Source organism: Rhinoraja longicauda, chromosome 24 (assembly GCF_053455715.1).
Source record: "Rhinoraja longicauda isolate Sanriku21f chromosome 24, sRhiLon1.1, whole genome shotgun sequence".
In the NCBI taxonomy this organism is placed as follows: Eukaryota; Metazoa; Chordata; class Chondrichthyes; order Rajiformes; family Arhynchobatidae; genus Rhinoraja; species Rhinoraja longicauda.
Window position 1 is genome coordinate 19,348,038 of NC_135976.1, and position 26,321 is coordinate 19,374,358.

Consider the following 26,321-nt stretch of genomic DNA (forward strand, 5'->3'; position numbering starts at 1 on the left):
TTCCAAAGTAATACCAAAGCAGCTGATTTTCTCCAGCCTGGGTTTTAAACTAGGTGAAATAAACGATGTGGATGTAAATTGATTGAGCGTTCCAAACCATTCAAAGGCTCAAAAGCCTCATGAGCAGATTTATCCCAGAATGTAGAAAGGAGAAATCTGAGAAATAATAGCAAAGTCTTTGATAATCTCTGCGCATAGTTAAGTTACCATTAAATTAGAAACTGGTTAATATATCCAAAGAAAATGAAGCGCTGGGGGAACGTAGGAGGTCAGGCAGCATCTGCAGAGGGAATGGGCAGGTCAGCAACCCAATAAATTCTCTTTGTTGGGTTGTTGATCTGAAAAATGACTTCCTCTCCACAAACACATTGCCTGATGAATAGATGACAATTTGGGTAGGGACTCTTTGTAAGCAAAATGATTCGGCAATCACGAATGACAAAGCCTGTAGTCTTACTGTCCTGCGTTGAATTCAGTCTAGTTAACAGTATTAAGCAAATGAACGATTCTGTGTAAACAAACTCAACTTTATAAAAACATTAACCATGTAGACTGCAAAAAATCATATGATTTTAATTTACTTGGATTTAAAATCAAACTTCCATGAAAAGTCTTTAAATCTCTTACCCAAAGAGGGGAATTGAGGACCAGAGGACATAGGTTCAAGGTGAAGGGGAAAAGATTTAATAGGAATCTGACAGGTAGCTTTTTCGCACAAAGGGTGGTGGGTGCATAGAACAAGCTGCCAGAGGAGGTAGTTGAGGCTGGGACTATCCCAACGTTTAAGAAACAGTTTGACAGTTAAGTTACATGGATAGGACAAGTTTGGAGGGATATGGACCAAGCGCAGGCAGGTGGGACTAGTATAGCTGGGACATGTTGGCTGGTGTGGGCAAGTTGGGCCAAAGGGCCTGTTTCCACACTGAATCACTCTATGATCTCAAACTAGGGATTGGCAAATGGCCTAAGGTGACCCAAAGCTTTCTGATTACACACGACTATTGCTTATGTACAATGTGAATTTGTAAGGACTCTGGAAATTAGCCACATTTTCATATTACTTGGGTGTTTTGTGGTCAGAACTGGCGGAAAACACAACAGTTTAAAGTCAAAGAGTATATGGTGGGAGGGATGGATTGGACAATGTAAATATCTATGACGTTGAGGTCAATGTTATCATGGAATGAGTTGTAGGAGTCATAGTCACACAGCACACAAATGAGCCATTCGGCCAATTTTTCCATGCCGACCAAAATGCCCCATCAGAGCCAGTCCCAATTGCCTATGTATGGCTGATATCCTTCAAACGTTTGGCCCATATTACTCATCGGATCAAATGGGTTACTGGGCAGTTGGAGAGTAATGCCACAAATATATTTGCTAAATGCAAAGATGTCAGACTGGTCAGGATGTACTTTTAAGGAGAGAGAGAAAGTAGTTCAACTGAGTGTTTTGTAAAATTGAATATACTAACCAAGATAGTTCTCTCTTCAGGTGAGCTGAGGCATATCACAAAGCTGAAACCTTGGGGACTGTTTGAAGTGCTGGTGGAAAAGTACGAATGGCCGCAGGAGGAAGCTTCTACATTTACAGATTTCCTGTTGCCGATGCTGGAACTGATGCCAGAGAAGAGGGCTACAGCAGCAGAATGCATCAGACACCCTTGGCTTAACTCATAGCAACCAAATTAATTGCTACCATTTTTTTTTCTGCCCTTAACTCAGTAGAGCACCTGGTTTAATGTCTTAAACAGGTACAAATACACGCTCCTTCAATCTTTAGGCAGATTTTACACATTCAATTGAAAAATTACACGTACTGGAAAGAGGTTGTTGCAGGGGTTTGGATTGGTTTGGAATATGGAAATTTGCATAGTCATAGCTGCCATTTGTTAGTTGCTAATGGAAGATCATTTAGTCCACATTCAACAATTGTGCTGTTCACATTTATGATAAGTGCGAGTATAAATTTAAAGTATTTTTTTTATTTTGCCAAGGGATTATAAAATCTGGAAGTTTGGCCATATGGGAGAAGAGACCAGATGAGATCTTATACTCGTACCAAAGAGTTAGCTAACAATGTTTTGCCCGATTAGTATATTACCCATTTGAATTGGAGTAAAGTATCTAGTAAATTAATTGCTTTTTGCTTTGGAATGACTTCTGGCCAGTCTGCATGCTTTCACGTTAGCCTGCTTAACATCTAGGCTGTGTACTTGGTGTTTTGACCACGTTTTCTATAGGTAGGTTGATGGCTGAATAACTCAAATAATCCATTGTTTGAGATGTGTTCGTTTTCCAGCTTACCAACTGCCATTCCTGGAACAGCACTTTAGAAAAAGGCATTCTGTCCGTTCCAAAGTACTTCTCAGTACTTGAAATCTCTGGAGTTATGTTATTTGAAGAACTAAGATACAGTAGGAAACTGTTCCTTTTCATTTGTCCCCTTTTGTGTTTGTATTTACTGCAGTTCTTACAAATGTTAACTTTGTATTTAAATATTCCTGTTTTCTAACGAAGGTTCCCCATTTTGTGTTTTGTACATCTTCTGTCCAGAAAATGTTTTTAAGATTGTCTCATTGAATAATCCAGGAAAGATGCTCGGATTGATCATTAATTGGTCATGTTCTACTACATAGGAGTGTGGCTTGTTTGCCTAAACAGACTATATTTCGAAAAATAAAGGAACTTTTTGCATATGATATGTTAATATTGTACGTGACAAAGTTGAGTTGAAAAAATTTATTTTCTTTTGAAGGGAATTCTTGACTGTTGCCAGACTCTGTCAAGCACTACCATTGAAATCCTTTTTTCGAAACATTGAAAGCATTTGGGCCATAATGCAAGATTACAGTGTATGGTTTTAGCTTATGTTGTTTTTTTGAGTCTATAGAAGAGGTGCTGATGTTTCCAGTTGAAAAATATACCGTGGGGCATCCCAATTCGTCACATTTGACCAAAGCAGATGACTAAACTGAGACGGGCTCTTAATTGCTCTTGGTAATATTTGGCCAGGTTGTGTGTGTTTCGTGTGTCCTAAACTAACACTAAATTATACCATAAATGCTACCTTTCAGTGCCATACGTAGCTAGATTACTGGGCAGTGTTGTGTATGGTTTTGGTACCATTGAATTAAGTCAAAGAATGGTGTAGCAAGTCAGTTGTATCAAATAATTCTGTTTGGAATGGCCCAACTGTTTGTTCTGCATATTATTCTTTATGGCTACTACTGTCCCCGTATTTGTTAAGTGCAGTGATCTGATTCGTACCCTTTTCTTGAAAATGCACTTGATGTAAAGCACCACAATGATCAAATTTAATTAAAAATGTGCAGCAGTGGCATTCAGTAGCCTTCAAGGGAATTTCTTGCTTACAAAAGGATAACCCACTTGTGCAAATTTTGAAATAAAGCAGATTAGAAGCATCCAAGTTATTTGTCTTTCAAAAAATCTTTGCATCGAGAATTAAAAATGCACTACCGTAGATTCTACAGGAATTATCTGAATAATAGCAATGCTGCGACTGTTTCAGGCAAATGCTCTGTGCTTTTGATACATGGATTATACACATCTTAAATCTAATGGACCATCCCCTTTTATTGGGTTAAATTTTAAGAAATTAAAAGACAGATACGTGGATGAAAGGTTGAGGGACATATTCGGCAAACGCAGGTTAAATGGGTCTAGTTTAGATGGGGCATCTTGGTTGGCATAGACTAGTTTGGTCGAGGATTTGTTTCTGTGCTGTGTGATTGACTAAAATTTGGTCCAGTGGCAAACGTCACAAACATGTCACTGGGTCAGACAGCACAGAAACAGGTCCTTCAGCCCAACTTGCCCATGCTGACCAAGATGCCGCATCTACACTTGTCCACGTTTGGCCCATATCCTTCTAAACCTTTCCTATTCAAGTACTGGTCCAAATGTATAGAGTCATAGTGTCAATTGCTCACTGTGGATACCATATGTGTTACTTATAGAAACATTTGGGCAACCTTATTTTATCTTTTAAAGTTCATTCAGATTGCAAGGAAATCAAAGTGATTCCCGTGAACATCTCATGCACCATTCAAAGGCAGACTTTTATTTCTTCTATTAATTCTTCAACCAATGTTTAAAATATATTGGGTTAGAGCTTGGTGAATAGAACTGGTACAGTTTAGTCTTGTGATTGCCAGTAAGTTGAGTTCCTGTTTGCATGCCAAAGGGCTGAATTTGCTGGGCTGTGCTGCCGATCTCTCACTTCTGCTCCATCATTTAACTGCATGCAGCCATCAGACATTCAGAACTTTCCAGCTGCCATTGCGTGCTCTCTGGCTGCTGAACATTAAACCAAGCCAGATTTGGAAGATCCTTGATTTTAAATAACAGGAGTGTCTAGAGGGAGGAATAAGAGCGCAGTTGGCAAGTTACTCTGAGCAGTTTAGTTTAAAGATACAGCGCGGAAACAGGCCATTTGCCCCACCGAGTCTGCACTGGCCAATGATCCCCGCACGTTAACACCATCCTACACACACTAGGGACAATGTACACTTATTCCATGCCAATTAACCTACAAACCTGTACGTCTTTGGAGTGTGGGAGGAAACCGAAGATCTCTGAGAAAACCCACGCGGTCATGGGGAGATCGTACAAGCTCTGAGCAGACAGCACCCGTAGTCAGGATCGAACCCGAGTCTCCGACGCTGCAAGCTTTGTCAGGCAGCAACTCTACCCCTGTGCCTCCCTATATCGTTCTTGATGTGATACATTTGTGAAACGTTGTCCAAGACCAGCTCCTGCATTTTCTATCACTAGATCCACAGTGAATCCCCTGCTAACCATTTTCACTCCACTTCCCATTACCATGCTGACCTTTATATCCTGGGCCTCCTCCATTGCTAGAGTGAGGCCACCCACAAACTGGAGAAACAGCACCACATATTCTGCTTGGGTGTCTTGCAACCTATCGGTATGAACAAGCAGCTCTCCAATATTAGGTAACAAACCCATCCTCCCTTTTTTCTCGCTCTCTTCCATGTTCCCCACCCGGATGCACACCCATTTCTCCTTTCTCCCCAGTCCCCTTCCACCTCTGTTCTTTCCTCTGGCTTCATGCCTCTTCTCTCCTTATCGCACAACATTTTGTCTCCTTTTTATCTCTGGCCTTTGTCCTCCTGTATTCACCTATCACTTGCCTGGCTTTGTCCTGCCCCCACCTCTCTTCCAACTTTCTTTTTTTTTTTAAATCCCGACCTGAACCGTCACCTTGCCATGTTCTCCACAGATGCTGCCTGCCCCCTGAATTACTCCAGTATTTTTTTTTTAACTTAAGTTTCCAGCAACTGCGGTTCCGTGTGTCATCTGTTCTTTGAATCCTCTCTTGTTGTTTGGCCTTTACATACTGTATGCTGTATTTCTACGAGAGTCTTCTCTTGTCAATTGTTGAGTCTATTATACAAATTTTTGTTTGCCATTATTACCTCAAACTTTCTTTCCCAAAGCACATTTGTGTGTCTGTTCTGTCGAGTTAATTTCTAAATGAATTGCAGCTGGCTCTACAGGTCCATGCACATGGAAATGGTTGGACACGATCAGGAATTATATTTGATGTTTGCAATTATTATTTAGTACATTCTTTAACAATATAACACAATTGTTTATGACTACAAAGCATTCTGTTAGTTTCTAAACAGATCTGCATTGAACATAACTGGTTTGAATACCTTGGAAATACGTCTAGATGTATTTGACCCAATACTGAAAATAGCCAGCAATCTTTCCCCTTGTAGCACTCAACCTAGGACTGAAATGGTGAGTTTTATACTATTGTTCCACATTATGCCCTTGGGGTAGATTTAATAGATGAAATAGAATTTAATTTCAAATGCATTTTAATTCACAAGTGTGCGTTTTAAATGAATAGTGGAATACAATTAACGTGGTCATACACTCCGTACTGTGGAATTCTGATGCCTTCTTGAGTCTCATTCAGCGTCGTCAGAATCTGTTGGTGCAATAGGATACAAGGAACTGTAAATGCTGGTTTACAAAATAAAACACACAGGGCTGCAGTAACTCAGCATCTGGAGAACACGGATAGGTAACATTTTGGGTTGGGACCCTTCAGACTGATGGTGGTGGAAGGGGGGGAAGGGAGGGGGGTAAGAGAGGAAGCTGGAAGAGTGGAGGAGCAGGACAAACCCTGGTGAATGATAGGTGAGTGGGGGGTCAGTGGGCAGATGGTTGGACAAAGGCCAGAGATGAAAAGACAAAAGAAAGATAGGTGCGATTTTCTGAAGCCAGAGTAAGGAATGGGGATGACGGGTGGGGGAAGGGGAGAAATGGGTCTGAGAGGAGGGGAAGGTGCAGCAGGTGAACCTGAATTAATTCTCTAGTTGCAACCTAGATTTTCCATGTAGATGGCACAGTGGAGCAGCAGTAGAATTGCTGCCTTGCAGGGCCATAGACCCGGGTTCCATCCTGACCACGGGTGCTGTCTCTGGTGTTTTTACATTCTCCCTGTGACCACGTGGGTTTTCTCCAGGTGCTCCGGTTTCCTCCCGCACTTCAAAGTCGTGCATGTTTGTAGGTCAATTGGCTTCGGTAAAAAAAATTGTACGTTGTCCCGAATAGATGGGATAGTGTTAGTCTATGGGGTTGGTCGACAGCGCTGTCCGTTGATGGGCTAAAAGATCTGTTTCTGCACTATCTCCAAAGTAAAGTAATGTGCCTGCATTTAGAGTACTGCCTTCGTAACTCTCACCTCTGCTTTTTCAAATTGCAAGCCACAATAATTTAACATGTCTCCATTTTACCCATAAAATCCACCTAAAAAATGTCTTTAAAACCTGCACCCATTTTCTGGCAGATTATAGAGGTGGTTGGTGTATTTTAAGTAACAATCGGGTACTGTGAGCCATTGTCATGAGGTGGTTAAAATGTAAAATCGTGAAAGCAAAGCCTTTGTTTTATTTGTGTTAATTATGACCATTTGCAATGCAATAAACTAGTAACAACCAATTAGAAATGTAAGACTTTGTTTTGCCAACAGGATGTCGATGAACAGCAGAGAAGACCAGACCATTAAAATAAAATCATGACCTCAAGCAGTATTTTTTCTATGTGGTCCGAACATGGAGCAGTACAACACAAGAACAGGTCCTTCAACCCACAATGTCCGTGCTGAGCATGATGCCAAAAGCAACTCTCATCTGCCATATTGTTTGGCAGTACTGTTTCACTTATTTGCAATGAATTTAAAAACTAAGGGGATATCACAGCACATGTGCAAATACAACATTCCACGTGCAAACTAGTAGAGCAGGTTTCCAGATTGTTATTCAGGGAAACAAAACACTACTAAAATCTTGCTTCATTTTTTTTTCCTGCTCATCCTCCCAAACTATGTCTTAATGCAACTTAACACACATTATCTTTCTGCTTGTGAATTTCAATGAAAACTGGTAGAAATATAGTTTTCAGAAGAACCATTAAGATTGCATCTTCAATTCCATGGGAAGCACAATATAGCTGTCATACAGGTATGCTTGGGACTTTTGTAATTCCTGTCTGGACTCTGAGTTAGGACTGTCTGGATTCGAGGGTATTCATTATAAGGAGGGGTTGAACAAACTTGGATTGGTTTCTCTGGAGCAGCGCAAGTTGATGGAAGACCCAATACAAGTATTTAAAATTAAGAGGCATAGATAGAGTAGACAGTCAGAACCTTTTTGGGTCTGGGTGGAAATGTCAAAATCTAGAGGGCATAACTTTAAAGTGAAAGGGGCAAAGTTTAATGGTGGGGCAATTATTTTTGCACATGTGCCTGGAATGTGCTGCCAGGTGTAGGGAAGGAGGCAGATACGATCAAGGCATGAGACTTTTAGATAGGCACATATATATGCGGGAGGTGCATCAAGCGCATGGGCCGACCAGACTTGGGAAATGGTGCCAAAACATGGCGGTGCCTACATGTGTGAATATGGAAAAAAATAATTTCACTGTGCAGTTGCACATGTGCCACATAAAGCATAATTGGAGTGAGGGGTATGGATCAGGTGCCGGCAGAATAGATTGGGACCATGTACAGCAGAGACATTGGGTGCCAAAGCACCTGTTCCTTTACTGTTCTGATCTATGTTCTTCTATGTCAGTCTTTTTGAAATCCTCAAAAAAATTTAACATGGAATATTTTTTTCCAGTAGAGGAATGCAGTAAAGATGCTGAAAAACTGGGGCTTCCAAATAGTAAAATTTTAACAATCTATTCAACTATGATTCTTACTTTCTATTGAGCATTTTATTGCACTGCTGCAGCAAAACTCTGTCATTTGTACTTTGGATTAATTGATTTTCTGGTTTTAATAGTTATATAGTGGAGGAAAGCTTTGTTTAATCTTAAAACAAAAGTTTGTCACACTTTAGCTGGGCACAGATTTTGAAGAACTGGTCTCTTGTTCCTGTCAATAATAGGTTTATAATGTTTATAAATGGCGTGATGAGGGGACTGCACAACATGCAATAACTTCACCTCTTGAAACATTGCCTACACATAGAACCATTCACATTGTCACTACATTTTTTCTTCTTCAATGTTACGATTTATCAATTACTCGAGCTATTTCAAAGTTTGAAGTACGTACAATTAGTACAATACACAGTGGTACAGAAATATATATCACCAGATTGAACCATAGATGATGCTTGCAATCACTCTAATCAGGCTCGTTTGGACCCACACGGGGGGTGGCACCAGACCGTGTAAATAAATTAATCGTCTGACTCTAGCCGTGTGACGGACTTCCAATGGAATAAAACAATTTCAACTACTGTAACTCTGATGCGTATCTTCAGGGCAAACTGCAGGATTCGGTGTTCCTCTTGCAACACAGTTCTCTTCAGTCCTGTGCTTCAATACTCTGTGGAGTTTCTTTAATACCACAAACTTATGGAACGGCTCTGGAAATTAAAAAAACACAACCTTGATAAATAGGACTTCAAAGCGTCCACAATGTGCCTGAAACCGTTTTCTTTAAACTTGGTGGGTTTAATCTCTGTGTATTTTGTGAAATTTGTGATGTATCTACTGAGGGAGCATACAGTCATTTTTATATGCCTTCGGATTTTTACCATACACGGTGGACATTGATCTCCCACAACTCTTGATTTTGTATCACTGGACTGACTAGGTTTTGATGCTAATAGTAAGGGTGGCACAGTGGCGCAGCGACAGAGTTGTTGCCTTACAGTGCCAGACACCCGGGTTTACTCCTGACAGGGTGCTGACTGTACGGAGTGCTCCAAAGACGATCAGGTTTGCAGGTTAATTGGCTTTGGTAAAATTGTAAATTGTCCCTAGTGTGTGGGATTGTGTTAGTGTACGGGGTAATTGGTAGTCTGCGTGGGCTCGGTGGGCCGAAGGGCCTGTTTCCATGCTGTATCTCTGTCTAATGTATCATTTACAGTCAAAACACTTTATGCAGAAAGTTTTTCATTTAACATTACAATTGGCAAAATTGCCTCCACATTGTTGCAGCAATAATGCTAAACATTTGTGTTAAGTTTGTATGAAGAACCTTGCTCTCCGTACTGGAGATTTTGAAGCAAGATTTTGAAGCTGACGCTATGCTGCTTTTATGATTAGCTTTATTGTTGTCATAGAAACATAGAAAAATAGGTGCAGGAGTAGGCCATTTGGTCCTTTGAGCCAGCACAGGCCATTCAATATGACCATGGTTGATCCTCTAAAATCAGTACCCTGTTCCTGCTTTTTCCCCATATCCCTTGATTCCTTTAGCCCTAAGAGTTAAATCTAGCTCTCTTGAAATCATATGTACCGAGGTACAGTGAAAGCTTTGTTTTGCATGCTTTTAAATCAGATAATGCTCTACATAATACAATCAACCCAAATTCGAGTTCAATAGGTAGAGCAAAGGAAAAGGGATTCAAGAGGAAAAAAAAGATTCAAGCTTTCGAATCTTCTGCCTGACAGAAAGAGGAACGAGGAGGGACAAGTCTTTGATTATATTGGCTGCTTTCCTGAGGCAGCGTGGTGTAGATGGAAACGGTGGTGGAGAGTCTGGTCTATGTAATAAACTGGGTTATATCTGCAACGCTTGGCTGAGTTGGTCCAGAGGAGATAGATTCACAGCTTGATCTGCACTACACGCGATTACAGCAATATTTGACTGTCTTTTACTATGCTTAAAATTGAAATTGTACATCACTCTGTACCAGATTAGAAAGAAGTTTGGCAATTGCCAAGGGAGTCAACATCATACTGATCATGTGGCCACAACTGCCTCGAGACGTGAATACGTCAACTGTAATTTTGGATAGTAAGAGTCAGAGAGCTGTACAGCACGGAAATAGGCCCTTCAGCCCACCTAGTCCAGGCTGCCGCAGTTGGCACACTGAGCTCATCCCATTTGCCTGCATGTGGCCCATATCCTTCTTAAAACCTTCCTACGTCTGTCCAAATGTCTTTCGAGTCTTATTTGGATCTGCTTCTTTCGTTCCCTCAGCCAGCTTGGCTTTTAAGTACAGCTGTCACATTCTTGTTTTTGACCCTGGAATGGTGCAATATCTACATCACTATTCCGTATAAGGTATTTAAACTAGAGTGTCAGAAGGTATGAAGGAAGTTAACAGTTTTGGATATAGAGATTTTAAACTTAGCTTCCAGCATATCTTGATACTTTGTCACCAACGTAAATATACTTGAAAATACTCACCAAAATTCATGATAACGATGCCTTTCCTAGGCATTGTCTGCTTCTGCAACACATGGAATACAGATATGGACTTAGAATTAATTGGCAGATACATGAGTTTAAAAAGATGTCATGAGCTGGCATGAAAAACAACGTCCAGGGCCAATTGTTGAAATAAATAAAGTTTAATGTCCGTAATAATTTTGACTTGAAATTATTTGGGGTTTTCTCTCATTATGAACTATCAGGACTTGACATTATAGCTTCAACTCTTATTTAAAGATGATTAATATATATATTTTTTTTTAAACTCTCATTTAAAGATGATTTATTTATGCCGAGCATCCCATAGTCAACTCTTTTCCAAATCCTCACTCCTGCCCTCTTCCAAATGTAAGTCAAGTGGCTTGGACTTTGCAGTAGACATAATGATGAAGTTAAAATGTAATTGCAAGTAACTGCAGATGCTGGTTTATACCAAAGATAGACACAAAATACTGGAGTAACTCAGCGGGTCAGGCTGCATCTCTGGAGTAAATGGATAGGTGACGTTTCCAGATGGGACCCAAGTAAATAAGACTTGCGTGTAACAGCACTTAAGTGGAACTCAGTAAATCGGTGCAAAATTGCCCAGCTCCTGAAGCAGCCACACTAGATCTATATCTCCCCAAAATATCTATTTTCGTATTGAAAATAATCATAGAGCCAGGCATGATTGGAGGTTTCTCATTTAAGTTAAATGATTTTCTTATTAAACAGCGATGTCACCAAGCAATCTGTGGCAATAAAAAAATACTGGACTTGGAGAAATTCCTATTTCTTCTGAATTGGATTGGTTTGTTCAGACTAAATATGAACCTAATTGCATAAACTGTGTGTTTATACACTGTTACGGAATCTGATGTGTACAGATTTGGGAACAACTCGACCCAAACACGACACAGAGCCAGACACAAAATGCTGGAGTCACTCATCGGGTCAGGCAGCATCTCAGGAGAACGTGGATAGGTGATGTTTCAGGTCAGAACAATTCTTCAATCTGAGGAAGGGCCCCAACCCGAAAAGTTACCTATCCATTTTCTCCAGAGATGCTCCCATACCCGCGGAGTTACTCCAGCGCTTTGTGTCTATCTTTGGTATAAGCCAGCATTTGCAATTCCTTTTTATTACATGACACAAAGGCAATAGTTTTAGTAGCTACTAGACCAAGTGGACCTGTTGAGCCCAAACTTCTGCATTGGTACAGCACCCTCTCCTTCCCCCCCCCCCCCCCCCCACTCCATCCTCCCTTCCACCCCATTCCTCCCTTACCAGGAGATAGATTTAACTTTAAAATGTGAATAACTTAAAAAATATAACACCGATTTCAATGAAACTTCTTCTATTAGCAAAAAATGGACGACGGTGAGTAAGGTGGGCCTAAACGTCGCGCTATCGTGTACCGTTTTGGCTGTAGTTCAGGGGCAAACAAACATACGAGAATTTTAGTATATAGAAGATTACCCATAGATTGTTCATCAATTTCCATATGAAATTTGCTAGTAAATATCCAAGAATACTTCAGTAAAAATCCTTGGATAAATATTTGCTAAATTTTGCTGATTTCTAAGTGGCTTAAGATCCACATTAGGAGATTAGGAAATGAAAGGATTGGTGTAATAAATCTTGTGGATAAACTTTGCCATGACACTTAATGCCCTGTGTATAATAATTTTATGTATTGTAATTTGTTGATATTTTAGGTTGATTAGTAGGACTAGATGTTACAATCCCTAAGGTTTGCACTACAATTGACTGGTGTTGTTCTTGGGGTGACCACTAGGTGATGTTGCTACCATTCCGACACATCTTCAGTTGTGTACCTCAACATCACTGGGTGTTTCGGCCTTTTATCACAAGACACCCTCAGTCGAGGCAGGCCCACCGCAGGGTGATCAGACCTGGGTGTGTGTCTTATGGTTAGCCTCTAGATGGTCACGTGGCAGCCCAGACAGTATATTTTCTTTTCAGCCACAGCCAGTGACTGCTCCGTTCGGCGGCATTTGCAAGTTCTTTGATTGCCCTCCTTTGGGCCTGCCCTCTGACTCCAACTTCCCTCAGGAGCCTTGCAGTGGAACTGGCTACAAAGCCCCTGCACCCCACCTCTACTGGACACACTCTTACACTCCAACCTCGCTCCTCTGCCTCTACTGCAAGGTTGGAATATCTCAGCCTTTTCCTTTCAAATGCTTCGTCCACAGCCTCCTCCCAGGGCACCGTCAGCTCAATGATGTAAACACCCCGACAGGAGTTGGACCAGAGGACGAGGTCTGGTCGCAGGTTGGTAGCTGCGATTTCAACTGGGAAGGAAAGCCTCTGTCTGGCCTTGGTCAACCCGCATTTCCCAGTCTCTGGCTGCGCTCAGTGGGCATGAGTTGAGAGGCGAGGTGGTAGTCTTCCGTTTCTCTCCTTCCCGGATGAACGATTGGATTTGCGGGAATGGTAGCTGGGCATTGATAGGCATGGCGTTGGTGGTAACTCTCTTGCACTCGAGTGCAGCTGCCAAACACCTCAGCACCTGGTTGTGTCGCCAGGTGTATCTGCCTTGTGTTAGGCTGGTCTTACAACCGACCAGGATGTGCTTGAGGTTTGCTGGAACTTCACACAGGGGGCAGGCTGGATCCTCTCGCAGCCAAAGATTTAAGTTTATGGGAGAGGGAAGGACGTCATATGTGGAAACTATTTTAAAGAATAAATTGATGGCATAACTAGTTCATCTGAAATGTTACCATTTTTCAAATACAAAGCTTGGTAAAAACCTAAATCAGTTTACTTTCGAGGTACAGCATGGAAACAGGCCCCTCCGCCCATGCCAATCATGGATCACCCATTCACACTAGTTCATATTATCCCACTTTCTCATCCACTCCCTACACACAGAAAAAGTTTCTATAATTATGAATAAAAGATGTACAACCTGCTTTTGCAGAAATGCACTGTAGATGGAGTTACAAGACTGTACTTCAATTGCCAATAGCTAACCGAGTGTTGGAATTAAATACCATATAACTAAACACAATTTCTGGACTACTTGATAGAATTTGCAGATGATACAAAGCTGGGTGGTAGTGTGAACTGTGAGGAAGATGCTATGAGGTTGCAGGGTGACTTGGACAGGTTGTGTGAGTGGGCGGATGCATGGCAGATGCAGTTTAATGTGGATAGGTGTGAGGTTATCCACTTTGGTGGTAAGAATAGGAAGGCAGAGTATTATCTGAATGGTATCAAGTTAGGAACAGGGGACGTACAACGAGATCTGGGTGTCCTAGTGCATCAGTCACTGAAAGGAAGCATGCAGGTGCAGCAGGCAGTGAAGAAAGCCAATGGGATGTTGGCCTTCATAACAATGAGTTGAGTATAGGAGCAAAGAGGTCCTTCTGCAGTTGTACGGGGCCCTAGTGAGACCACACCTGGAGTACTGTGTGCAGTTTTGGTCTCCAAATTTGAGGAAGGATATTCTTGTTATTGAGAGCGTGCAGCGTAGGTTTACTAGGTTAATTCCCGGAATGGCGGGACTGTCATATGTTGAAAGACTGGAGTGACTAGGCTTGTATACACTGGAATTTAGAAGGATGAGAGGAGATCTTATCGAAACGTATAAGATTATTAAGGGGTTGGACACGTTAGAGGCAGGAAACATGTTCCCAATGTTGGGGGAGTCCAAAACAAGGGGCCGCAGTTTAAGAATAAGGTGTAAGCCATTTAAAACAGAGATGAGGAAAAACTCTTTCAGTCAGAGTTGTGGAATTCACTGCCTCAGAAGGCAGTGGAGGCCAATTCTCTGAATGCATTCAAGAGAGAGTTAGATAGAACTCTTAAGGATAGGGGAGTCAGGGGGTAGGGGGAGAAGGCAGGAACGGGGTACTGATTGAGAATGATCAGCCATGATCACATTGAATGGCGGTGCTGGCTCGAAGGGCCGAATGGCCTCCTCCTGCACCTATTGTCTATTGAATGGATTGCAATTTATTGTTTATTTGAAGCAATTTGTTTAGCATGCATAAGGTATGGCAGCATCATGCCTTTCTACAACTGAATTCCAGAGAGAAGATAGAACATTATGTTACAGTTGTACAAGATGTTGGTGATTGTGCTCAGTTTTGGGCACCCTGTTATTGGAAAGATGCCATTAAGCTGGATAGAGTGCAGAGAGCATTTACGAGGATGTTGCCAGGAATTGAGGGCTTGAGCTGTAGGGAGGGATTGGTCAGGCCAAGATTTTGTTAGTGTAGGAAAAAAAACTGCAAATGCTGGTTTAAATCGAAGGTAGACACAAAATGCTGGAGTAACTCAGCGGGGCAGGCAGCATCTCAGGAGAGGAATGGGTGACGTTTCGGGTCGAGACCCTTCTTCAGACTGATGCTAAACTCTCCTCAGAGAGAAGAGGAGAAATTCTTCAAAGTTGACATTTCTCGAGGAGATTTCACAGTGGAGCGTTAGAATGTGTAGGGAAAAAACTGCAGATGCTGGTTTAAATCAAAGGTAGACACAAAATGCTGGAGTAAAATCCGAGGATTTTATTCCTCGGATCGCAGGAGGTTGAGGGGTGATCTTGCAGAGTTGTATAAAGTCTTGTGGGGAATAGATTGGGTAAATGCACAGAGTATTCTACCCTGGGTAGGGGAATCAAGAACAAGAGAACATAGGTTTAAGGGGAGAGGACAAGATTTAATAGGAACCTGAGGGGCAACGTTTTCACACAGAGGATAGTGGGTACCTGGAATGAGCTGCCAGGGGAGGTAGATGAGGCAGGTACAAAAACAACATTTAAAAGACACAGGGACAGGTACATGGATAGGAAAGGTTTAGAGAAATATGGGCAAATGCAGGAAAATGGAACTAACTGAGATGGGGCACCTTGGTTGGCAAGGACGAGTTGGGCCAAAGGGCCCGTTTGGGTGCTGTATGACCCTACCCATCGGCCATATGGATTGTGCATTGTTAAAATAAGTAGGTTACCTAATCCATTGTGAATTCTTCTGCATTTCTGACATTAATCTGCAGCAACCAATAGACAACCAATCCTTGTTCTGTTGTGTCAGTCGTAGTTTGATTTGCAAATGCCATTTCTACACTTAAACAGGTTGAGTAAGGGACTAAAATTCTGCACTCTGCACCGTTACTACAGTATGAGCTTGGTCCCTCTCCCTTCCACAAGATACTTCCAAATCCTTCACTGGCTTCTCACCTGGAAACTACATCTTCCTCTGAGAGCAACTTTGAACGGCATTCTAACCTGACGTAGCGTCACTTCAGTGCTATTTAGTCATTTAAATCTAAATGGCCTGTTGACACCTCCAGAAGACATGGAGTGGTTTCACTCTTGGAAACCAACACTTAGTTAAAATCCACCCCAAAGTTGCAGCAATCTAATAATTAAGCCACTTTTTCATCTACCGCCAGTCCGTTTAAATGGAGAATAGGGCGGCACAGGTGCACCGTGGTAGAGCTGCTGCCTCACAGCACCAGATTTTTAAAAAAGGTGTTCTTAAGGGGTCTTAATTCTGACACAGTGGTGCAGCTGGTAGAGCCACTGTCTCAAAGTGCCAAGGACTTGGGTTCCATCGTGACCTTGGGTGTTGTTTGTGTACAATTTGTACGTTCTACCTGTGACCGTGTGGGTTTTCTCCGGGTGCTCCAGTTTCATCCCACATCCCAAAGACGTGCGGGTTAGTAGGTTAATTGGCTTCTGTATTGTAAATTTTCCCAAGTGTGTAGTACGGTACTAGTGTGCAAGGGGGATCACTGGTCGGAGCAGACTTGGTGGGCCGAAGAGCCTGTTTCCACGCTGTATCTCTAAAGTCTGAAGTTCTTCTGGCATTATTAATGAATTGGCTTCTTGGTGTTTAAACTCAGGTATGCTGTCAGGGGAAGTGGTAAAATAAAGACAATGCCAATGTTTTAAAGTCAGACATGAACAGGCAGAGAGGGACGTAGAACATATGTGGCCGTAAGATTAGTTTAAGTTGGCATCATGGTAGGTTTGATCAAGATGGGCCAAAGAGTCTGTACATGTGCAATACCGTTCTATGTTCTCTATTTCCAATCATAAAATGGCTGCAAAAATAGAGGTTGGTGGTCAAAATCTCTGATACTACTGTTTTTTCAATGTATAATACATTGTCTTGATTTGTACTCAATTTTCTTTTCCGGCTTTAATATCATCTGTCACAATGAAAAATTGCCTGTATTAATATAATGCATGAAATTTCAGATTTTATTATGGTACTGGGAAACAAAAGTTACACCATATTAGATGATATTTTCCTGTCTGGAGGCAAAAACTATTTTATCCAAGCACTTATTCAATTCAATCAGCCCAGCTGAGGGCATGGCACTGCGCACTGACACAAGGAACTGCAGATGCTGATTTCCAAATAAAAAAGACACAAATGCTGGAGTAACTCGGGCAGCATCCCTGGAGAACATGGATAGCTGACAATTCAGTGCATCTGAGTGCATCTACATTCTTTAATGTCGATAAAATCTAGAATGATGTATCTCAGTCGTTAAGTGGTTAAGTGGGCCATTTAAAAGCCCATATGGCTTAATGATAAGATCAGATATTGACTTCCATTTCTAGTGTAGGAATAAATTGTGATTTCAGTTGAACTTTTTATGCTTAAACTAATTCAGTCTATCTATTTCTACTAAAATGACCTGAAGCTATGAGAATCTCAGTATGAAATTGTTTCTGACAACAGCTGATTGATATTCATACTCTGCGTTGATAAGCTCTTGTTATGAATAACAACAACAATCTATCTTCAGCCCTGAACTACACAGATAGAAGCTCCAAGCTCTAATCATTTTTAAACCTTGAAAATTCTCTACGCACAGTTAAATCTATCCACCCATTTCAACTTAATTGTATTCCTGACATTCATCACCTTTTACATACATTTTTATTAGGACTTTTTCCCCAGGTTGATATCTGCAAAAAAAGACACTAAGTGCTGGCATAACTCAGCGGGTCAGTTAGCATTTCTGGAGTGCATGTATGGGTGACGTTTTGGGTCGTGACATACACACATAAGCTTGACAAAGAGCCTCTCATTCACAATTGCTACATCCCACTAATCTTGTTAATATTTCATTTATATTCTCCCCATTCCAGTTCCTTACCTTGGTCATGCACCATTCTCTGAATCTAAAATCGCAGGGGGTTTAACCCCATTCCATGGTTTCTAATGGAGTGTTTTGTGCATTTAAGGACACAGTGTGCTGGAGTAACTCAGTGAGTCAGGCAGCATCTCTGGAGAACATAGATAGGTGATGTTTCAGGTCGAGACCAATTGCAGGGGGAGAAAGTAAGCTAGAAGATGGGAGATGCAGGAAAAATATTTTACCTCCATTCCAACTTCCTTCACCGTCCCCACCCCCCTGCAATCCACCCTTTTTAATTCTATACTCTACAACCCTTACTCTCACGACTCTGGCTGATGTTCTTGACCGTGTCTATCTACCTGTGGTGCCACTTAGAAAGAAAAGACACGAAGTGCTGAAGCAGGTTAGGCAGTATCTCTGGAGAACATGAGAAGGTGACATTTCGGATCGGGACTGTTTTTCAGACAGCGTCTTCAGACCCCACTTGACACTTTGTGTCTTTTTAAAATAATTATAATTGCATTGTGTAACCAATCTACTGCAAGCTGATCCTTATTGACCCTTACTGCCGCGCAAGATCTTGCTTGCTATTTTGTACACCTTCTCATTGTTAATTCCATACAGTACTATAATCCAGAATGCTTGTGATGCTGAAAACACAAAGTGCTGGAGGAACTCAGCGGGTCACGGTGGACCAATCATTCTGAAGAAGGGTGCTGACTCAAATCACCGCCTGCCCTTTCCCTCCACGGATGCTGCCTGAGCCAGAGACCCGGGTTCAATCCCGACTACGGGTGCTGTCTGTAAAGAGCTTGTAAGTTCTCCCCGTGACCGCGTGGGTTTTCACCGAGATCTTCGGTTTCCTCCCACACTCCAAAGACGTACAGGTTTGTAAGTTAATTGGCTTGGTATAAATGTAAATTGTCCCGAGTGTGTGTAGGATAGTGTTAGTGTGTGGGGATCGCTGGTCGGTGCGGACTAGGTGGGCCGAAGGGCCTGTGTCTGCGCTGCGTCTCTAAACTAAACAATGGGATGGAAATCCTTCGCAAAACACAAAGCATAAAATCGCTTACCCTTGTTTTCCACCTTGAAGTCTTCAGGCAGAAGGTTGTCTTGCCTGTTGCCGAGCACAAAGGCCAGGAAGGAGAGGATGAGAGCGTCCAGGATGCCGATTATGGCTAAGATGTACGCCCAGCGGACCGAACACGCTCCCAAGGTGTACTTGTCCGTCTTGTTGCCACACATCTGTCTGACTGCATCAGAGTCCCAACCATCCGGGTAAATCATGCATCCCATAATGAGGCCGGTGGCTACAGGGCAAATAACCTTCTGTTAATCTCACATCTGGCAGACGTGCAAGAAATAATTATTAACATACTTAACATGTTATGAAAATACACTTCCACGATATCCCTAATATGTTCAATTCAGTGAAGAGCAACATTTGGTATTTAAAGCTGTTTGCCTTAAAGGTAACGTGTAAGAAGCAATGGCAGATGCTGGTTTAAACCAAAGATAGACAGAAAAAGCTGAAGTAACTCAGCGGGACAGGCAGCATCTCTGGAGAGAAGGAATGGGTGACGTTTCGGGTGGAGACCCTTCTTCAAGTTTGAGATGCTGCCTGTCCCGCTGAGTTACTCCAGCTTTTGGTGTCTATCTTTGCCTTAAAGGTAATGTTTGTACATTTTGCCTGTCAGGGAATTTTACTAAAATGACTTGGTTTCAACTGCATATTCATAGAATGAAACTTACTTTCCACTAGAGAGTAGAAACGAGGAACTGCAGACGCTGGTTTACAAATTTAAAAAAAGACACAAATAAACAATAGACAATAGGTGCAGGAGGAGGCCATTCGGCCCTTCGAGCCAGCACCGCCATTCAATGTGATCATGGCTGATCATTCTCAATCAGTACCCCGTTCCTGCCTTCTCCCCATACCTGCTGACTCCGCTATCCTTAAGGGCTCTATCCAGCTCTCTCTTGAATGCATTCAGAGAATTGGCCTCCACTGCCTTCTGAGGCAGAGAATTCCACAGATTCACAACTCTCTGACTGAAAAAGTTTTTCCTCATCTCAGTTCTAAATGGCCTACCCCTTATTGTTAAATTGTGGCCCCTTGTTCTGGACTCCCCCAACATTGGGAACATGTTTCCTGCCTCTAACGTGTCCAACCCCTTAATAATCTTATACGTTTCGATAAGACGCTGGAGTAACTGAGCGGGTCACGCAGCATCTCTGGAGAACGTGGAGAGGTGATGTTTCGGGTCGGGTCCCATCTTCAGCCTGACTTTTGCTCCTTGTTTCTCAGTTTATTTATCCACTCATGACCCCACTGTGTGCAGTTTTGGTCTCCAAATTTGAGGAAGGATATTCTTGCTATTGAGGGCGTGCAGCGTAGGTTCACTAGGTTAATTCCCGGAATGGCGGGACTGTCGTATGTTGAAAGGCTGGAGCAATTAGGCTTGTATACACTGGAATTTAGAAGGATGAGGGGGGATCTTATTGAAACATATAAGATAATTAGGGGATTGGACACATTAGAGGCAGGAAACTTGTTCCCAATGTTGGGGGAGTCCAGAACAAGGGGCCACAGTTTAAGAATAAGGGGTAGGCCATTTAGAACAGAGATGAGGAAGAACTTTTTCAGTCAGAGAGTGGTGAAGGTGTGGAATTCTCTGCCTCAGAAGGCAGTGGAGGCCAGTTCGTTGGATGCTTTCAAGGGAGAGCTGGACAGAGCTCTTAAGGATAGTGGAATGAGGGGGTATGGGGAGAAGGCAGGAACGGGGTACTGATTGAGAGTGATCAGCCATGATCGCATTGAATGGCGGTGCTGGCTCGAAGGGCTGAATGGCCTACTCCTGCACCTATTGTCTATTGTCTCACTGGCTTCAAATCTGTTCATTGCCCATTTTCGAGCAACTGGTGTTGGGAGTTCCGAATCGATCACACTGCTCTTGCCTGGAGCCCTTTGCAGGCCAGAACCCACAGGTTCAGCAGATTTTCAGTATACAATGACATTTGGTCCCTGTTACTAATATTAGTTTTTAATTTCAGGATTAGTTATTACCTTCACTTTAAATCCCCCAGCTGTTGAAGTGACGTTTGAACGTTTCCAGATAAACAATCCAATCTCACTGGAGCGCTCACTTCACCACAATTACCCGAACATATTCAACTCAATGAAGAGCAAAATTTGGTATTAGAATCTGAAAGCTGGATGCCTTATCGGTGATGTTTTCTACATTTTGGCTCTCAGGGAATTTTCAGAAATGACTTGGTATTAGTGTAGGAAGGAACTGCAGATGCTGATTTGAACCGTAGATTGTTATTTGAGTATTGGACAGACAGCATCCGAGTCAGGCAGACTGAGTCTGAAGGAGGGTCTCGACCCGAAACGTCACCCATTCCTTCTCTCCAGAGATGCTGCCTGTCCCGCTGAATTACTCCGGCATTTTGTGTCTGACATGGTATTAGTACTGGTTTATTATTGTCACACATACTGAGATACTTTGAAAAGCTTTTGTTTGCGTGTTTTCCAGTCAAATCAAACTGTACATGGCCCTGACCAACCATCTACCTCACTGGAGACCTTCTCATCTTCAATCAGGCTTTACTAGACTTGATCTTGCACTAAACATTATTCCCTTTATCTTGTATCTGTACACTGTTGATGGCTTGATTGTAATCGTACAGTCTTTCCTCTGACCGGATAGCACGCAGCAAAAAAGCTTTTCACTGTGTCTTGGTATATGTGACAATAAACTTAACTAAGCTAAACGACAATCAGGCCATACACAAGTACACCAGGTAGTGCAAAGAGAAAAAGACCCCAGAGTGCATACAGAGTTACTGCATTGTCTTGTTACATGTTCAGAGAAAAAGTCCAATGTTGGTAATGACCAAATACAAAGTAGTGATGATGATATTGAGCTGCAATGTTTGCATCTTAAATTGCCAGACCTTTGTTGGACACTAGACCAACTACACTTCAATCGCCAACTATATAAATTCACCGGGAACTCAGTGATTTGGTGTTCGGATTTTAACCATTCCTCTGACTATTTCCTGCCTGTTGAAACTGTGAAGTTAAGCTAAAGCCATGTTTCCATCCTCCACCACCTGCTAACAGCAGTAGGTCGGGTTACATCTCACACCCGGTGATCAAATGGTCATTGTTCACCTGATTTCACTGCTTAGATAGGGTCAAAGTTGGGTGTATATTTTTCTTGACTCCACATTTAATGTTCTATTCCCACCTCTTCCCATGCAGTTGCCATCATTGAATATCCCTGCTGCTTGTCTCAAAGTCATGTTGCTCAGTGGACCACTGTACTGAAACTGCTGAAATTGCATGGAAATACTGCCTGGCACGAGAAAATACAAGAGAGTTCGACTGATTGTTTCCGCTGCATGTTTAATAAAGCAGTGGTTTGAAGAGATTCGTTGAGCCATATGGCACAGCAATGTAGACACAAGGAACTGCAGGTTCTGACTTACCAAAAAATGCACAAAGTGCCAGAGGATCAGGAAGTTCTCTGGAGAACATGGATAGGCGGCATTTTGTGTTCACACTGAAGAAGGGTCCTGACCCGAAACGTTACCTATCCATGTTCAGACTGAAGAAACGTCGCCTATCCATGTTCAGACTGAAGAAAAGTCACCTATCCATGTTCAGACTGGAAACGTCACTTATCCATGTTCTGACTGAAAAAAAGTCACCTATCAATGTTCAGACTGAAGAAACTACTCCTATCCATGTTCTCCAGAGATTCTGCCTGATGGGCACAGAAATGGGTCCCTCGTGGAACTTGGAACAAAACAGCACAGGAACAGGCCCTTCAGCCCACAATGTCTGTGCCAAACATGATGCCAAGATAAACTAATCTTCTCTGCCAAAGAAGATTAGGCTGAGAATTTGAAGAAGGGTCTCGACCCGAAACGTCACCCATTCCTTCTCTCCCGAGATGCTGCCTGACCTGCTGAGTTACTCCAGCATTTTGTGAATTAATCTTCTCTGCCTGCATGTTATCCATATTCCTCAATTCCCTGCAGATCCATGTGCCTTTCTCAAAGCCTCTTAAACGCCATTATCGTATCTGCCTCCACCAACACCCCTGGCACCCACCACTCTCTGTATAACAAATAACAATTATTTTGATCTTGGAGGATGCAGGCTCTTTCAAGCAAACCTTTGGCTTCCCTTCACTGATCAATGAAAGATCAGATGTTTGCACCCACTCAATTCAGGCCTTCCTCGTGAAATTGGTAGAGCCCCCATATTGTGATTGCCTGGCACAGCAGCGCAGTGGTAGAGTTGCTGCCTTACAGCGCCAGAGACCCGGGTTCAATCCTGACTATGGATGCTGTCTGTACAAGAGGTTTTACGTTTTTAGTGTGTAGGATAGTGCTCGTTCGTGTACAGGGTAATCACTGGTTGGCGTGGACTCAGTGGGCCAAAGAGCTTGTTTCCACTCTGTATTTCTAAAGTCTACAGTCTAAACACACAACCTTAAACTCTGGCACTCTCAAATTATGAAGTATGTCTCTGTCATGTTCATGTACGATAATAATACACATTATGATCACCAAAAATGAGACTAACAAATGTATTGATTGCTATTAATGCAAGTGGTTGAATGTGTCTTCAACACAGATTTGTATTTTAAAGATTCATCCAATATTCCTTGAGCTGATGTCATGCTCTATACTGTGGAATCCTCAATTGTAATCATGTATAGTCTCTCCACTGGCTGGTTAGCGTGCAGCAAAAAGATTTTGACCGTAACTCGGGTACACATGACAATAAACTAAACTAAACTGGCGGCACGGTGGCGCAGCGGTAGAGTTGCTGCCTTACAGCGAATGCAGCGCCGGAGATTCAGGTTCGATCCTGACTATGGGCGCCGTCTGTACGGAGTTTGTACGTTCTCCCCGTGACCTGCGTGGGTTTTCTCCGAGATCTTCGGTTTCCTCCCACACTCCAAAGACGTACAGGTTTGTAGGTTAATTGGCTGGGCAAATGTAAAAATTGTCCCTAGTGGGTGTAGGATAGTGTTAATGTGCGGGGATCGTTGGGCGGCGCGGACCCGGTGGGCCGAAGGGCCTGTTTCTGTGCTGTATCTCTAAATCTAAATCTAAATCTAAAAAAAAATCTAAACCCACCTTCTATCTGCTGAGACACTATTTTCTACACTCTAGTATCTTTCTCTCACTCTACCTGTTGTACTGAAGAAGAAGGGTCTCGACCCGAAACGTCACCCATTCCTTCTCTCCTGAGATGCTGCCTGACCTGCTGAGTTACTCCAGCATTTTGTGAATAAATCGTACTAGATTCAGGCTGGATTGTATACATGTACAGCATTATCTGAATGGATTGCACGCAAACACCTTGGTACACGTATCAATAATAAACCTAAACCTATTAACCTCCATGGGAGAAAAATAAATAGCGATATTGATGGAAAAGGCATTCAAACATTCTCGGATTGGAGTTAAAGTCGTGTGTAATTAGGAAGAGACACACATTGAGTTTTCAAAAGTGTAAAAGAAGATGTCTTGACCTTGCTAGCCAACAGCATCTCGGCTGCAACACCCAGAAAATATTATGTTACACAATTAAATCCCCCTTCTCCGGCCAATGATACGACAGAGAAACCAGATGATAAAATGCAGATGAAAAGACTTCAGAAACATCTCTCTGGACCTGATTAATTTTGAACATGTCACATGGGCGTGTGAGTTATTTGATGAAACTGCCGGACGTGTAATCAATTGATCTCTTGAGATCTATGACTTGATTGCTTCGAGTGAAGAATTTCTTGTGGAAAATTTGCTGGCAACATCGTAAAATATACATAAAGCTGCCCCAGTTAAATTTTAATGGCGACGGTAATTATAACTATAAATCTTGTTGCATTTGATTCATCAATGGTATGGATAGAGGTTGTAGGATGAGACTTATTAAGACCCCAACTCCATGTACTATCTATCATTACTGACTGGATCTACAGGAGGCGCTGCCTCAAAAAGGCAGCCAGCATCATCAAGGACCCACACTACTCTGGCCACACTCACATTTCACTCCTGCCATTGGGAAGAAGGCACAGGAGCTTGGGAACCATGATCTCCCAGTTCAAAAACAGCATCTTCCCAACACCCATCAGGCTCCGAACACTGCACAACAATAACTTCAGCAACTATGGCCTCTGGGTTTCTCAGCAGGTCAGGCAGCATCTCTAGGTGACGTTTCAGGTCGGGACCATTCTTCAGGCTGATTGTAGTAGGGAGGTGGAAGAGAGGTGGGTGCAGGACAATCCCACCTCAACTGTATCCACCTATCACTTGCCAGACTTTATCCCGCACCCACCACTCTTTTCCAGGTTCTCCCCCTTACTGCAATCAGCCTGAAGAAGGGTCCCGAACTGAGATGTTGCCTGTCCATGTCCCCCAGAGATGCTGCCTGACCCGCTGAGTTACTCCAGCACTTTGTATGTTATTATAGAAACATGCCCATTGGCACACCAAGTCCGCACTAACCATCAACCATGCATTTGTACACCACGGGTTGTATTTCAGAATAAAAAATATATACGAAACAATTTAAAAAACATTTGGACAGGTAGAAACATAGAAAATGGGTGCAGGAGTAGGCCATTTGACCCTCCGAGCCAGCACCACCATTCAATATGATCATGGCTGATCATCCAAAATCAGTACCCCATTCCTTCTTTCACCCCATATCCCTTGATTCCATTAGCACTAAGAGCTATATCTAATTCCCTCTTGGTCTAGTAAATGAAGCGAGGGGCCGAGTGGCCACAGGTCGGTAGTGTTGTTCTTTGAGTCCCCGCTGTATCGCTAAACTAAACTGAAAACATCCAGTGAATTGGCCTCCACTGCCTTCTGTGGCAGAGAATTCTGCAGAGGTTCGTGGATAGGAATCATTTCAAGGGATAGGGGGTCATATGCAGGCGAATGGGACTAGCTTAGATGCAACATCTTGGTGGCAGGGCTGTTACTGTGCTGTATGACTCTGTTTAAAAAGGTTATTTATTTATGTTTACAATTCAATTTTCTTAATCTTGTATTTAAATCGGAATTACATTAAATGGTGAATAAGAAGCTGCCAATTTCCCAGCTAATTGAGAGCAGCTAAAAGTGGTTAATTGAAGTCAGCTGACACAAATATACTGATACCTGGAAAATAAATCAGTGGTGATGGATGAGGGTGAATGTTCTGGAAGTAAATTAATTAGTTAGAATGAACAAAATACTTGAAGACAGGCATGGGATGGTAAGTGATGTTATACATTTACTTACTATTGACACAGAGGCCATTCGGCCCATTGGGACTATGCTATTTACCAGCAGAGCGATCCGTTTAGTCCCTTGCCCGCTCTGCCAATTTGCTTGTGCATCTGCAGCTGCAATGCTCGTACATCCATTAATTCCCTTCTACTCTTCACCTGCATTTGAGGGTTTTT

The 26,321-nt window shown here is 42.4% G+C and overlaps 2 protein-coding genes across 5 annotated transcripts in view; one reads left to right on the forward strand and one right to left on the reverse strand.

The window, feature by feature from the left end:
* The window catches only part of LOC144605457 (SRSF protein kinase 1-like), a 52,245-nt gene extending 43,923 nt beyond the window's left edge, over window positions 1-8,322 (forward strand). For 2 of the 3 annotated variants that reach the window (XR_013548852.1, XR_013548853.1), the window contains 2 exons: window positions 1,495-5,792; window positions 7,033-8,322. Coding sequence is in view for 1 of the 3 variants with exons in the window: in XM_078420740.1 (XP_078276866.1) it covers window positions 1,495-1,679 (185 nt within the window). In the remaining 2 variants the exon portion in view is untranslated. Of the gene's footprint in view, window positions 1-1,494; window positions 6,094-7,032 lie in introns of those variants that run through there. The other variant, XM_078420740.1, reaches the window with a different exon arrangement.
* Window positions 5,926-26,321, reverse strand: part of LOC144605458 (LHFPL tetraspan subfamily member 5 protein-like) — a 50,350-nt gene continuing 29,954 nt past the window's right edge. Inside the window, exons 2-4 of one of the 2 annotated variants that reach the window (XM_078420742.1) lie at window positions 18,912-19,148; window positions 10,714-10,753; window positions 5,926-8,938 (exon numbers count right to left, since the gene is read on the reverse strand). In XM_078420742.1, coding sequence (XP_078276868.1) covers window positions 10,740-10,753; window positions 18,912-19,148 — 251 coding nt within the window. In that variant the 3' untranslated portion in view covers window positions 5,926-8,938; window positions 10,714-10,739. Of the gene's footprint in view, window positions 8,939-10,713; window positions 10,757-18,911; window positions 19,149-26,321 lie in introns of both variants that reach the window. The other variant, XM_078420741.1, reaches the window with a different exon arrangement.